The 14,259-nt window shown below is 36.1% G+C and overlaps 1 protein-coding gene across 1 annotated transcript in view; it reads right to left on the bottom strand.

The window, feature by feature from the left end:
• Positions 1-14,259, bottom strand: part of LOC107082948 (zinc finger protein 385D-like) — a 109,559-nt gene that overhangs the window by 34,948 nt on the left and 60,352 nt on the right. Inside the window, exon 4 of the mRNA XM_015371848.1 lies at positions 4,484-4,652. Coding sequence (XP_015227334.1) covers positions 4,484-4,652 — 169 coding nt within the window. The remainder of the gene's footprint in view (positions 1-4,483; positions 4,653-14,259) is intronic.

Raw genomic sequence — 14,259 nt, 5'->3', positions numbered from 1 at the left:
ATAGATAGATAGATAGATAGATAGATAGATAGATAGATAGATAGATAGATAGATAGATTAAAGAAGCTGAAATAAGCTTATTCCAAAGTGTAAGCCTCCTCCTTAATACCATTTTGCATCTCAATACCATCCACACAAACACCAGACTTTGGTTCGGCTAAACCTGGTTGGTCCATTATAGTCTTACTTACTCGAGAAATACTTGTTTAAAATGGGGGTGTGTCTGGTTGATCTTATTTTGTTCCATTTTAGTTGAATGACTTTAGTTGAAGTAATATTTCGTGTGCATATCTGACTCCCTCATGGTTTTCTGAATGGCCAAAAGCTCCTGAACTCTGAACCCTTATATTACAATCATATTAAAACCACTGAAATCTAAAAGTCATGTTTCAGGCACCCACCATACACACACACAACGATTTCTCTACAGAAATAACGTACAACACACTAGAAAGGCCGTTAAAAATGGCTCTGCTCAGTTTTTCCTTAATTCCTTCATAGTGTCATGATGTAGACATAATATTGTATAACACAATCAAAAACTTACTGAAATTCCACCATCCAGTTTTACTTCAGTAAAAGTTCTGTTGCTGTGTGACATCTAGATCTGAAGTCTGATGGTGGTTGGAGCACAACCTTGAAAATTCCAGTGTTTTATCTTCCATTTAAATAAAATTTTAAAAAAAAGTCTCTGTTGCAGTTTTTTACTTTTTCTTTTGATTGGTTGGAAATCAGTCCCTGATTTCTTTCAGCAATGCTTCTTGAAAAAAAAAGTTGTAATGTTTCAAATCTAGCAACAGTATCTACACATCTGTTGCAGGTGTGGCATAGCTGTCATTTTACTGTAATCCCCTTAATTATGCTACTTGCATCTTTAGAAACGCGTCCATTACACCACTTGAAGCGTGACTGTTGCATGCATGTAACAGATGCTAGGTATTACACGTAAATCTTCCGCTTCAAGTATGGGATTCACCATAATTGTGAATGCACCATTAGTTTGTCTTTTTTTCTATTGAAGTACAGTACAGTAAAAGTTCTGATAGGCTTTCTGGACTCTAACGAAAAAAGAAAGTAGCATCATTTGAGTATAACGAAGAATATAAAGCTGTCCAAAAAAATTCACAATCTCATGAAATTGTCTATGACTGAAGGGTGACTTTACCAGAGCTGAATAAAGCTGAATAAAGCTTAAGCAGAACTAGACCCTGCTACACTAAAATGACCCAAAACATACCAATAAATCCAGCAAGAGTTGGCTTAGAATTCAGAAATGGAAAGTCTTAGGCTGGGTCAAAACTCAGATCCATACTATTTAAAAGTGACACATACTGAAATAACAGCATAAATGTGCAAGTCATTTCAGCCCAGTTCTGCAGCAGTAAATTTTTTTCTATAATGAAAAATAGTTTTACAAACCAAAATTACAAAATATATTTCTCACTTTAAGAGAGAAATAATCCTACAGAGCTGCAGCTGCAGAAGACACCTACAAAGCAGCAAAAGCTTTAGAACCAGGGAGCACAACTTAGCTTTGACATTTTTATAGGTAGAAAGTACCTCTCTAAAAAAAGGGTTAGGGTTAGCTGCATTAAATGCCAAAAGTAGTCATTTATTTTTATGTTCCTTATGACACCTATATATATATATATATATATACCGGTATGTTTAATGTTGAACAAGTCAAGAATACTGGTGAATTTGGGACTGCTCACTGTCTCTCCAGTTCTTTTCTAAATTTCCACAGTCAAAGTGCCAGCTTCAACAAATAATTTTAGGAGGCTTAGAGATGATTATATTATCCTGCACATGTGTTAGTTCAGCAGACAGAGAAGGACTTATCACCAATGCAAATGGTTGCCAACATGGAGCAGCAAAATAATCAGCATCTGGTTCCCATCAGTCGCTGGAAGTGACAGTTGTTTTCTTTTTTTTTTTTTTGCTTTCCATTTAAAGCGTGTTTTATCCAGGAAAACACCACAAAGCAAACACCTGGCCAAGATAGCAGGATTTAGACCACAGCCTGCAAACAAATACGGGAAGATCCACTTCTCTGCACAAAAAAGCATTTCCTTCCAAATTTTGACTAAAAAAATATGGCAAATTAGATCAAATAAAATGTCTTGTAATACTTAAAGTACTCACTGCTATTGAAGTTAAAAAATGCTCATATCTCTTATCTTGTTTGAATACATTTTCAAACCTCATTAAACAATTAAAGATATTGTTCAAATATATAATTATTCCAACTATTTGGAACAAAACATACTCAACTATCTTCACCAAGAACGACTATTTTGAACCTTTCAGATAACTTTGTGTAAAGCAGCATTCCTTTAAAGAAACTTAAAGAACTTTCTTGATGCAAACCCTCCAAACATTCCATTATTGTATATCACATTGCCGTGGGTGACTTAAAACATTTGTCACTTGCTACCCAATATTATTTACTTATTCAACTTTCTTTTTTTTTTTTGGAGTTTTTTCAGCACTAGTGGCTCATTTTTCTGACAGTAGGCTGACAGGAAAAAAGGGTGAGACATGTGGCAAAGGACGCTTTTTTAAGCATTGAGTTTTGCTTAACTGATTATATTTACATCCATTCAAAAAAAAATCTACTTAAAAGTGGCAGGTGAAAAAAACTGACATATGAAAGGAAAATATCCTATAGATTCAGCTTCCTTTAGTATATTTCCAATTTCTGATCACATATGCTACTTGAATCAACTCAATACAGTTTATATATATATATATATATATATATATATATATATATATATATATATATAGATATATATAGATAGATANATAGATAGATAGATAGATAGATAGATAGATAGATAGATAGATAGATAGATAGATAGATAGATAGATAGATAGATAGATAGATAGATAGCGCCCGTTCATTACACATCATCCAAGGCACTTTACAAAGAAAATCAAATCACAGACTGGTTAAAAATTCTCTATCTAACAAAACAAAAAGCAGAAAACATTTTCTCGCACTGTTGTTGGCTTTAGCAATCCCTCACACCAAGCATGTATGCACAAAGTGTGGAGAGGAAAGCAGAACCAGGCTAAGTATGAGTGGCCTTTTGCAGAGGCTGACTGGGAGTCCAAAAATACACAAGAAAACACACAAATAGAATGCACTGATCCATGAAAACTTTCTTTGTTAGAAAATGTAACTGTAAACTAGCTGAGGCTCAGTCCAGAAAAAAAAAAACAGTTAAGCAGACGAATTCAGAGACAGTTTTCATGTCAGAAGTGGTGAAAGAAAGCACATACAGTTAGTCGCACTAAAAGAGCCTATAGCAATGTATAGTAAAGACACAACTACAGCGCCACCTACCTGCCTGCTACTTTTATTGCCTGTAAACTACAACCCTTATGGGCGGATATGTTGAAAACTCTTTAAGAAGAATATACAATCTAATTAGTAACATTACTTTGAATAGGAAAACCACTGTACTTTAGGTAATCTACATATAATTGTTTATAGTCAAAGTTTTAAAGTAACTTAAGAAAAACTACTTTTAAAAATCATATTAATTGGTCTAAATAGAAACAGAGCAACATTTTATTGATTGACGGGAAGAATGTTGTTTCAGGTCCAATGGAGTGAGTCAATTTGCAAGATGGTGGCTCAGCTAACATAATATGGGGATATTTCTCATGCTATGGCATCAAGACTATTTATCTTGAATTAATGCAAGTGGAAGAAGGCGTTTCCTCTAAGCAGAGCAGAAAGAATAACACTGTGGAGCAGCTACCCCGTCCCTGGTTCTGGGTGTACATGAAACATGATGTTTCTGAGGCAAAACAATACATGCACAAAAACTGTGGAATGCAGGACATTCATTCTGGGCAGTTACACCTGTGCACGGGTGCCAGCAGTTGGTGAACTCACAGATGTGAAGCAGCTGCTTATGCAACTAAATATTAGTGCAGGCATTCACAGAAAAGCTAAATCTTTAAACATATTTTCAGGTAAATTTTTCAGGTAGTACAGAAAAATTATGGCTCTGCTATTTTCTTAAGCAGCCTTATACTGTATTCCCATTTGCTGACATTCACTTGGTGAATGTCAGGTTTTGACATATTTTACAGGGGTAAATAGGGACCAAAGGACCTGAGAGGGTGATAAGAAAATATGTCAATGATTATCTAGTATTTGTAGGGTAAAAGCCGCTTTGTAACTCTAGATAAAATAAAAAGTACTTCTGGCCTCTCTGTCTCTGACTTCCACAAAACCTCTCAGGCTTAAAAAATCTGATATGCTCCCTGTAACCTGGCAGTTTCCCCTTATAGGATCCAGAGGGAGTTCATCCAAGTCCTAAAGGGATTACAAGCTCGTGTAACAAAGTCAGACTCCTTAAATGAAATAAGATGTATTTTAGGGTTGATGCTGTTGAACTACCTCAGCTGCATAAACCTATAGAGTGTGTGTCGGGGAATGTGTGGAGGGCAGGATAACACAGACCTTTCCTGTCGGTGCCGTTGGGGACCTGCAAGGTGTTGATGCCCTTGGCAGTCTCCTGGCTAGCAGTTTCCTTGGTGACTGCTGAGCCTTTGAGCTTACTCTTTGGGGTTTCCAGCGATTTTAGCTTCTTGGCATGTTTGGTGCCCTTGTAGTGGGCCAATGCCTGACTCTGTAAGAAGAGGAAATATAGATACTTTTAGCAGTTGAAGTCAGACGAAGTATGGAAAATAAAAACGATAAATTTAGAAAATACAGAAAAAAGGTTGACTCTAAATGGAAATTTTAATTTAGTAAGCTTTTACATTGCTTTTCTTGTTCTTTTGCCAGTTCCCTTTGAAAAAATATACTAAATAACACCAGAAAATTATGTCAAACTACCTCTGTTTCCTTTAGAGTTAGATTTATTTTTCTACAGTCTTTTAAGCTCCAACTTATGAATCAAGACAATCATGGAGAAAAGAAACAGTGTCAGCAGGATTTTGGGCCAGTAAGAAAAAGCCAAACCAAAAATAAGACCTAATTTGGAGATCTCAAGCTGCTTTGAGACCCACTAGAAAAATCTTTGGAAAACCACTGGACTGGTCCTAATCCTTCCACTTTAAGACATTTTGTATCCAATCAGAGTTCTTTGTTAAATGAGGGAATAACATCAATGTGGACATTGAGTGAACAGCAGAGAAAAGAAATTATTCCTCACAAAAATCAGAAGTTCAGAAGAAGCACAAATACAGTTAAAAGGGGATATGTACAGTAGGGACAAGTATGCATAAGAATATATTTCTGCAGTCTCTATAACAAAAAAAAATGCTGCATTACTAAGGTTAGAAATTGTGCATAAAAAAACCTAGTAGTATGGAGTAACAGTGTTACATACACTCAACAAAAATATAAATGCAACCCTTTTGGTATTGCTGTTTTTTATGAGATTAACTCAAAGATCCAAAAATTTTTCCACATACACAATATAACCTTTTCCCTCAAATTAAATTATTGAAGCCTCTCAACGTTTGAAAATATAAAGTCCTAAAATATCAAATTTGCCTCATTGTTCTTTAATTACAAACAGAAAACCATAATAATATCTTCATAAATATGTTCTCTTTTGCCCCATCAAATAAACCAAAATGATGCAGATTAGCATGCAATGTTTCTCATGTGTACTCCCTTTATTACTTTTTTTAAACAAAAACTTCTTACTTTACATGTATTTAAAGTTAAAAAAACAGGAAATTTATCAGAAATATTTAACAGTTTTGATCATAAAACCTAACTAGATAGTTACTTTAATTAGTAAACATTTATTTTGAATGTGCAGAAACTGAGTAACTGAGTAAAAAACTATACAAAAACTGAGTTACCAACTCAGTTACATTTTTTGGGAAGTAACTTGTAACTAGGTAGTAGTATTCCCAGCACTGCCTGTTAATAGAGCCAATGTGTGCTGATCTTCATAAGTCATGTAGTGGCTCAGTGAATTGTTAATCTCACACCTCAAGTCAGAGCGATAAGTAGAAATCCTATGACTGACAATCGAGCGAATTTTGCCTCCAAATCAGATGATGAGGGAGATTGAAACAAAACATTTCCAAAGCTCAGTGTTTGAGAAATGCTGCACCTGCAGCTCTGAGGAAAGTTTGGTATCATGACGTCTACATCCAAATCATTTTTTGTTATGTTTAAAGTAAACATAGTGGTAAAGGGCTTATCTATCATAAGTAAATGTGGGGTTTAAAAAATCTTTGCAAAGACTTGCTTCGAAATGTGATTTTACTCTAATGGAATTAAATTGAAGAAAGTTATCTGCAACAAACACTACAGTACAGACACTGCTTCCAATAAATTCTTAGTCCTCAGATCTGCTCATTTCACTTAGTTGAATTTAGTAGAGTATAAGAGAGGATTCTGGATCTTTTTGACAAAAGATTTGAAAAAAGAATGGTTAAAGATTGCTCCCTCTGTCTGCTCCAAATTTTGTTGGAGAGGATCAAGTGTCGTCCAGCTGTTTAAAAGAGGATGTAGAAAGCATTACACTAGCAAGACACTAGTGATTTTCTCTCCTCTCTCACTGATTGAATATTCTGAAATAAGGATGTTTCTTTTTTTTAATATCCATTTGAAGGTTTTGGCAGATCTTTCCCAGTCGCATCAACAGGTCTTGGGGTTTTATCATAAAACTAGAAATATCAGAAATAAAACAAAATAGTGCAGTATGAATGGATTTAGAGTAAATTCACAAATGTTTTGTTTTAAAGTCTGAACACGTAGAGCCACCAAGATTCCCTTTCACAACAAATTCCTCCTGATACGCAGACAGGGGATGTAAGCAGAGACTCTGAGCTGTCCTTGTTTACCGTTGAGCATTTCCCTGCGTACTTTGCCTGTGGCAGGAAGAAAGCCATCAAGGAGGAATGAAACTGCATCTTAGAATAAATAAGAAAGCCAACTTTAGGATCCCAGAAAAAACAGAATGGATTATTATTTATGGTCAACAGCTAAATAAAGGCCACATGTGGAAGCATCCCCTTTCAAATATCTTTAGATGCAGGGTATTCTGAAATGTTCTGTTACTGATTGAGAGCTTTGATTGTGTCCCAGGAGACCATAAATTCTTTATTCAGTTATTTTGTTGGCAAAGACTTTTTGAGACGATTTTCTCTGTGAAGCATCACTTTTTTAGATTGACTGCACATCTTGTTCTGGCATGTAACTATTAATTTTCACCAACATTCATCACCCTGCAGGTACCAAAGACATGGCTAACAGTTTGTCATGAGACTCCTGTAATATGGATGGCTGTTTAATGCTGCCTGGGCAATATTTCATCTTGTATCAGAGCAGTGAAATGGAATGCCTGGATTCCAGGTCTGACACATGTATTATTAAATTTAGGACTAAAATGATTTGTTTTCCTTCCAGGTGCTCTTTGAAAAATACATAAAACACCAGCGATGCTGTAACTCCTAAAGAGGCTACTGGGAACAGAGGGCTTCAAGTGGAGGTTTTAAGGAATTCAATAGATGCCATCACCAAACGAAGATTGCACCAAATGTTCCAGGCAATTTAAAATGAAGGGTTTATGTATTTTCTGTCTTTTGGGGAGTGTCTCAAAAGCGGTCTCAAAAGTTACATTTTTGTTTTTTCTGGTTGTATTTTTTAGGTTGTTAAAGGTCGAACCTACAGTACAACACACCCTCAATCCAAATACAGTAATTTGTTGGGTCAACAGTATGGACATTTTAGTGGGTAGGAAAGGCCAAACTGCTGTGCCAAACCCAGAAAGCCTTTATCCCTTCCAACAGCTCTTACATGCAAGATGATGCGTGTCAAATTGGGACAACAGCTCTCCATAAAACAGACAAGGCAAGGAAAGTTCATTTATATAGCATAATTCAGTACAAGGACGATTCAAAGTGGGTTACATGAAGTAAACATTCAAATAGAAAGACAGTGATTATCTGCATGTGTCCACACAGAATACAGGTGAAGAAATATTGCATTTTTGTTAAACTCTGTAAGGTAGGCTGGGCCAACTGAGTTTGTAGCATTTTCCTCAAAAATAGCTTTTTTTGTTAAACTCTGAGTTGACAGATGCATATTTTGAAGGAGTCATAGAACGCAAAACCGAGTTTACATTGTCATAGATGAATAACAATAGTTCAGTGGGTGAAATGGACGTACAGTGAAGTTTAAACCCCATCGACACCTCCTTTCTCTGCAAATCTCACAATTCTAAACTTCCACCATAAAACTGGCGAATTCAAACAAAGCACCGAATTGACGTCAATTCAGGGATGTTGCCTTATTTGGTTCTGGCCTGTACTTCAGTCATGCCTCGAAATTGACAAACAGACCAGCCAAATGGTTCACTGGCTAAAGGTGGGGGGTGGGGGTATGAAGTGCCGACTGCTGGGCCACTGACTGAACCGGACCTCAGCAGAGAGCAATGAGACGCATGTTCTTAGCCGGAGGAGGGGGGCTGGGGGCCGGCAACAGACATCCCAAGTCTCCTGAAAGTTCTTGGAGCTAAATATGCATGAGCAAACCATAAAAGGAAGAAAACCTGTAGTTTCATTCTAGGCTTTTAACCAGGCTTGCATTAGGGCTCATAGAACAGCAGATTATGCCATTTTCAGCCCAACACCCTATTCAGAGACCTTAAGGACCAGCACCAAATACCCATATAATCATTCTATGACCCCTTTAAGCAAGCAGTCGAGCAATCAATTTAGAGGGTGGAACTTGAGTAAAAGTTTCTATTTTCTCTGCCATGTTTGTTCCGACTTTTCTGATCATATATACTCCTATACTCCTCTAAAGAGTTTTTGAAAGGTACCAAGGGGTGCATCAATCGCGTGGGTGTAAAGCCACGTATGGAATCCTTAATGCATCTTTAACAGTTGTGAGTCGCAGCCTGCTTATCTTTGCTGCATGTCTTCCTGCTCTCAACCCCACTTCCTGTCTGTCTGCTATCAAACAAATGGCACTGGTACCAAAAAAGGAAGCTGGATTCTAAAGAAGGGTTAAGTGAGTGGATTTCAATTTATCCAAATGTGAATTGAGAAATTCTGCTCTTGAAAAAACAGCTCTATCAAAAGGGTGTTTTTTACTCTTTTAAAGAGGCACCAAATGTTTCCTGTGCCTGAGTAATATTGTCCTCAATTTGAACAGCTTACACTCATAGAGTTTCTGCGTATATGGCCTGCCACACAAAGGATTGTGGGGAACTGTATAGCTCCTAAATGCCGAATAGAAACATGGAGAGGCTATGCCAGAAAGCTATTTAGAGGGAGCCTTAGTGCCAGGACTATTCGGAGAGTATTTACCTCAGCGAACACAGACACATTTCCTTACTGATTTGCTGTACTTGGATGTATCCACAGTCTTAGGTCTTCTGCAGCCTGTAGCAGCTTTTTCCTCTGATACTGTTAGGTATTTGGCTTCAATTAGGTTTATCATCATCTTGGAACATCTTAATGAGAATGGTTTGTTTAGTGTTGAAGTTTCCACAAAACAACAGTATAAGCGAAAGGAAAAAAACTACTTGATCTGATCAGAGAATCTTCTTCCACGTTTGGTCTGTCCCTTTCGGTAGATATATGATGTCAAGCTGAAAACAAAATTGATGACTGTCTTGCAATAAAATCTTTGTCTTTGCCGGTTTTCCATTAAGGCTAAATTCATTGACAGCAAATATTTTTCATTTTGACTGATCGTCGAACCTGAGCTGTGAATCACTGCAGCTCCTCCCTGGACAGCCTGGCAGCTCCTGTGATTAATATTCTCCTCTTCTTGCTTTTCAGTTTAGGTAAATGATCATGTTTTGGTAAACTAATGTTATTTAAAACAAAAAACTATGAGTTCTTCATAGAACGAATGTATTTATGCTAAAATATAAAATAAACAAAGCTCGACTCGACCTACCTATAGGTCAAAATTTAAAAGTACAGTGTGAAAAAATTAAAGGGATTTACTGACTTAAATATATTATATCATCAATAAATGGGTTTATTTATAGACAATGTAATACATTATCTATAAATGGAGTGTTGGCCTAGTGGTTAGAGCAGTGCGCTTGTGCTCTGAGAAGGTTGCAAGTACCTGGTTCAATCCCCACAGCCTACCTGAGTGTCCCTTAACTCTACAGAGGAGCAGTGTAGGGTTAAGGGTCTTGCCAATGTCCAAAGCCATTGAATACAGGTTGCTGCACTCTGCAGTCTTACCATAAGATGTCCCTGACAGTTACACATTGTAGCTTTAAAAGGAATAAATTGCACTAGAAATTACTATCTATTGGTATCTGCTTGAATAGTTAAAATCATATACTCTTTTCTTTCTCCTTATCAATATTTCTCAGTAAAATACAAAGTTGTTGTTGTACCGTTTCATTTTCAATAAGCCAATATATATCCTCTCCTTTAATTCAACACTTTTTAAGGACAGCAGAGCAAAAAGCTGTTGTTGTTCCAATGCAATAAAAGACCTGATGAAATCCCCTAACCACAGAAAAAATCTCTAAATTCTATCCAGACATAGTTTGACCAAAACATTAGCATGCTTAAACATAAATCAATACGCTCAAACAAAAGCTATCATATTAGCCATACTGTAACTGTGCAACATTGAAATACCATAAAGAGTAACAATCACATGGAATTATTTTACATACCAAAAGCAGTAGAGGAAGGCAAATGCCTATCCATTCTTTATTATATCTGTTTATACAAACACAATACTAATTTAATGTGTTTGTTATAATACAAAAAGGTAACCTGCTAAAGGAGTTAGCCTGCATTTTCATTTGTTGACTTGCCCAAAGCGTTTTGTTTCCCTTGTGTGGATTTTATTTGTTTTTTATTTATGGAGCCATCCTCCACCTTCATTTGTAATGCTGGGTTTATCCTCCATTCTTAGCCAGTCATAAATCTTTATGACCCAGATCCACAGGACGTATAAACACTCCCCTGGAGTGTATGGAGTCCTGAGGATCTAAATTATGGAAGTAGATTTCTTTAGGGGTGCAAAAATGAGAAAAAAAGATCCATATTGAGCCAGAGTTTAGGTTTTTTTTGTTTTGCATTAATGGGATATGGAGGTCATTTGGTTTGTTCCCATTTTATGCCTGCTGAATACTTGCACACATGCACTCATCAATGTATGAGTTTAAACCCCTCAAAAAGGATTACATTCTGCAACAAATATAACAGGAGTAACAGTTTCCAGAAGTCATTCTTGAAAGGTAAAGGAGCAGTAACTTTGACACACTGGGTTACTGAAACATGAATGATTTCTGAGACAAGTGAATATAAACTCATTTCTAAAATACATTTTTTTCTACTCCAAATAAGCAGCCACAACCAGCTCCCTGCTGAGCATTATTTATATTTTTCCCTCAGTAGCATTTCAACAAAACATAATTATTACTGCATGGATTGTTGCTGTAGGGTTGATTCAGAAATGTACAAATCCACTTGGGTTCATGTTGGATACATTTTTTATGGAAAGCAAACATGGTGATGGTTTTGCAGCAGCTTAATAATACGATGCTATGAAAAACAAACATTTGCCTCTCTCCACAGATATTCAGTATTTGGTTTTTCAACACACGGATGTTCAATATCAAACAAATGTTTTTAAAGAAAAAAAAATCTGTGTAAATAAAATAAGAAACTTTATTAAATGGAAAAAAAGCTAGCGATACCGACCTGGCCTTATGTGAATGTGAGATCAAACATATTATCTGGTTTTTCTACAATTGACATCAAGAAATCACATTAAACATTTATGATAAATAGCAAAGACTCTTTTAAACTGCTGAGGAGTAATTCTGGTTCTTGTTTCTGTGCAGAATGTCTTTAATTATAGAAGAAGGTCTTGCCAAAGTATCTGCATCTGTCACAGCTCAGAACCGAGGACTCAGTATTTAAGGCAAGACAGACACTGTAATTACTCAAAAAGTGTTTATCAGAATAAAAAAGTCTGTGATAACAGCTGCTAGGACATCTGAGGCAGGAAACTGGTTAACAAGTTCAGTCCGTAGTCAAGAGGGAGGTGGGATCCAGCCAGTGGGCTGCCAACAAGATGCGGTGGGCACCGCCCAGAGAGTCCCAGAAGCTGCAACCTTGGGTAACATGCAGGAATTCAAAGCCAGGTAAACAAATCAGAAAAGGAACAGGCAGGCTCAGAGATCCAGGAGTCCAAAGACAGTTCAGGCAAACCATTCAGATAGGAAAAGGCAGACTTAATGGTTAAGAACAGGTCCAGATAAGGAAATCAGAAACACAAAAAGCACTTTAAGAACACCCTCACCACTGGCAAGAAATAACAACACTAATCTGGCACTGATGACTAGATGCAAGCAACTTAAATAGAGGCAGGAGCAGGTGGATTGGATGAGAAGTAATGAGAAACCGGGCAGAATTGGACGGGTGAATGAAATGGGTAATTAAACTTGTCATCAGTAACAAGATCATAATAGCATCAAATATAAAGTGTGTGCTTTAACTATGCCATCTAGAAACATTTCATATAATTTGTTGAACTACTCAGAGCCTTTTGGATTGCTGTCATTCAGCATGACACGAACTGCTGGACTATTTTTCTCCGTCCAGACTTTTCATGTTTCCACTGCAAGTTTTACAGATCCTGAAGCAGCAAAGCAGCCTCCAGAACATCAAAGTACTCCCACTATCTTAAACTGTCAGTACAATTTTAATTTCTCAATCCAGCTTTTATTTTCAAACAATATGCATCTGCAAATACACCTTCCAAAGTTTTTCTTTTTGTCTTTTTCCAACAGTCTTGCTTATCAGCATGATGTCTATTTTGGCAATGTGGGACAACAGCTTTTGCCTTTGAACTCTTCCATACAGGAAATTTTACCCACTTACTTTGCCATTGCTGAATAATGAACTGCAACTTTAAGTGAGAATATAAAATCCTGCAGATCTTTAGATATAGCTTTGAGTTAACTGTGATCTGCTGGAAGGGGCATCAATGCACTCTTATGATAATTTGTGCTCCATTTTGGATCTGAAACATTTACATAAAAAAAAGAAAAACAAGAAATCTTCAAGAGGCCAAATACTGCCTAACAGTACTACATTGTATTTTAAGTATACAGCTAAAGCACCAACCTTTCGCACCACTCATGGGCTAGGTAAAGAAGAGGCTTGAGTAGAAGCAACAAAAGCTATGAAACTTAGTGAATGCCTTTGAGAAAAATGGGCCCTGTGTCTGAAATTATATAGATGTCACAGTAAAAAATGATGCAATTTCAACCTTGAGAAAGCAAAATAAATAAATAAAGTTGAAAAGAGGAGATTTCAGACTGAAATACACCAAAGAAAACCTGCAAAACCTTTAGGAGTTGAATACTGTTTTTTTACCATTACGTTACAACAGACAGTAATCTAGAGTAAGATCATATAAATGTATTATGCCTCTTTTTTTGAAAGATGGTAAAAACAGTCCCTGTGTTTATAAGCTGTATTTGAAATGTTATTTTGCCATTAAATTATTTTAATGATCATTCAGAAGACAAGACGCATGTAGTGCACTGCTGCCTGTAGTGCAACATTTGAAGGCATGTGGCATAAATTAAAAATAAAAAAGTTTCTAAATTATAGTCATGAGTTACCGGTAATTTAAAAAAGATAAAACTTAAAACTCATTTTAGAAGCTTAGATGCACTGATTATCTGTTTTCATAGAAGACATTTCAACATATTTACAGAAATTATTGAAACCCTTTTTTGAAGGTAGATTAATAATACTACATGCAATATCAGTAATTTTTTGAATTTAAGAATACTTGGACACATTTGAATGTATTGTCTATTATACAATGTGTATTATATTGTCTATTATATTATCTATTCTATTATATTTTAGGACATAGACCACCACTAATGTCCTGTTGTCATATTTCCTCTCAATGTTTTATTGTTTTCTCCCAAACCAGTCTTCTATGATTACTAAAGACAGGCAAAATGTATGATTAACTGATACTTCTAGATGTGTCAAAATATCAACGAACCACTCAGTTTCCAATAGGATCAAAATTATTCTGGTGGTATAATTGTGGAGGAATGCAAAACTATCGAGGGCATAAGCTGATGAAGATGGATTGTTTTTGTTTTTTTTTACTTTTTTGGAATAACTATTGAGGGCTTAATGGTAAAGGTTATGTTTTAAGCTGCGACTCTGTACGCCCTCATAGAAGCAGATGATTAAAATCATTAGTGATTAACATCATTAACATAGTGTTTTTGAGAACAA

The sequence above is a fragment of the Cyprinodon variegatus genome, unplaced genomic scaffold (genome assembly GCF_000732505.1).
Source record: "Cyprinodon variegatus isolate N-32 unplaced genomic scaffold, C_variegatus-1.0 Scaffold66, whole genome shotgun sequence".
NCBI classification, from domain to species: Eukaryota; Metazoa; Chordata; class Actinopteri; order Cyprinodontiformes; family Cyprinodontidae; genus Cyprinodon; species Cyprinodon variegatus.
Note: the sequence above shows the minus strand (reverse complement) of the source record. Positions and strands in the feature narration are given on the sequence as shown.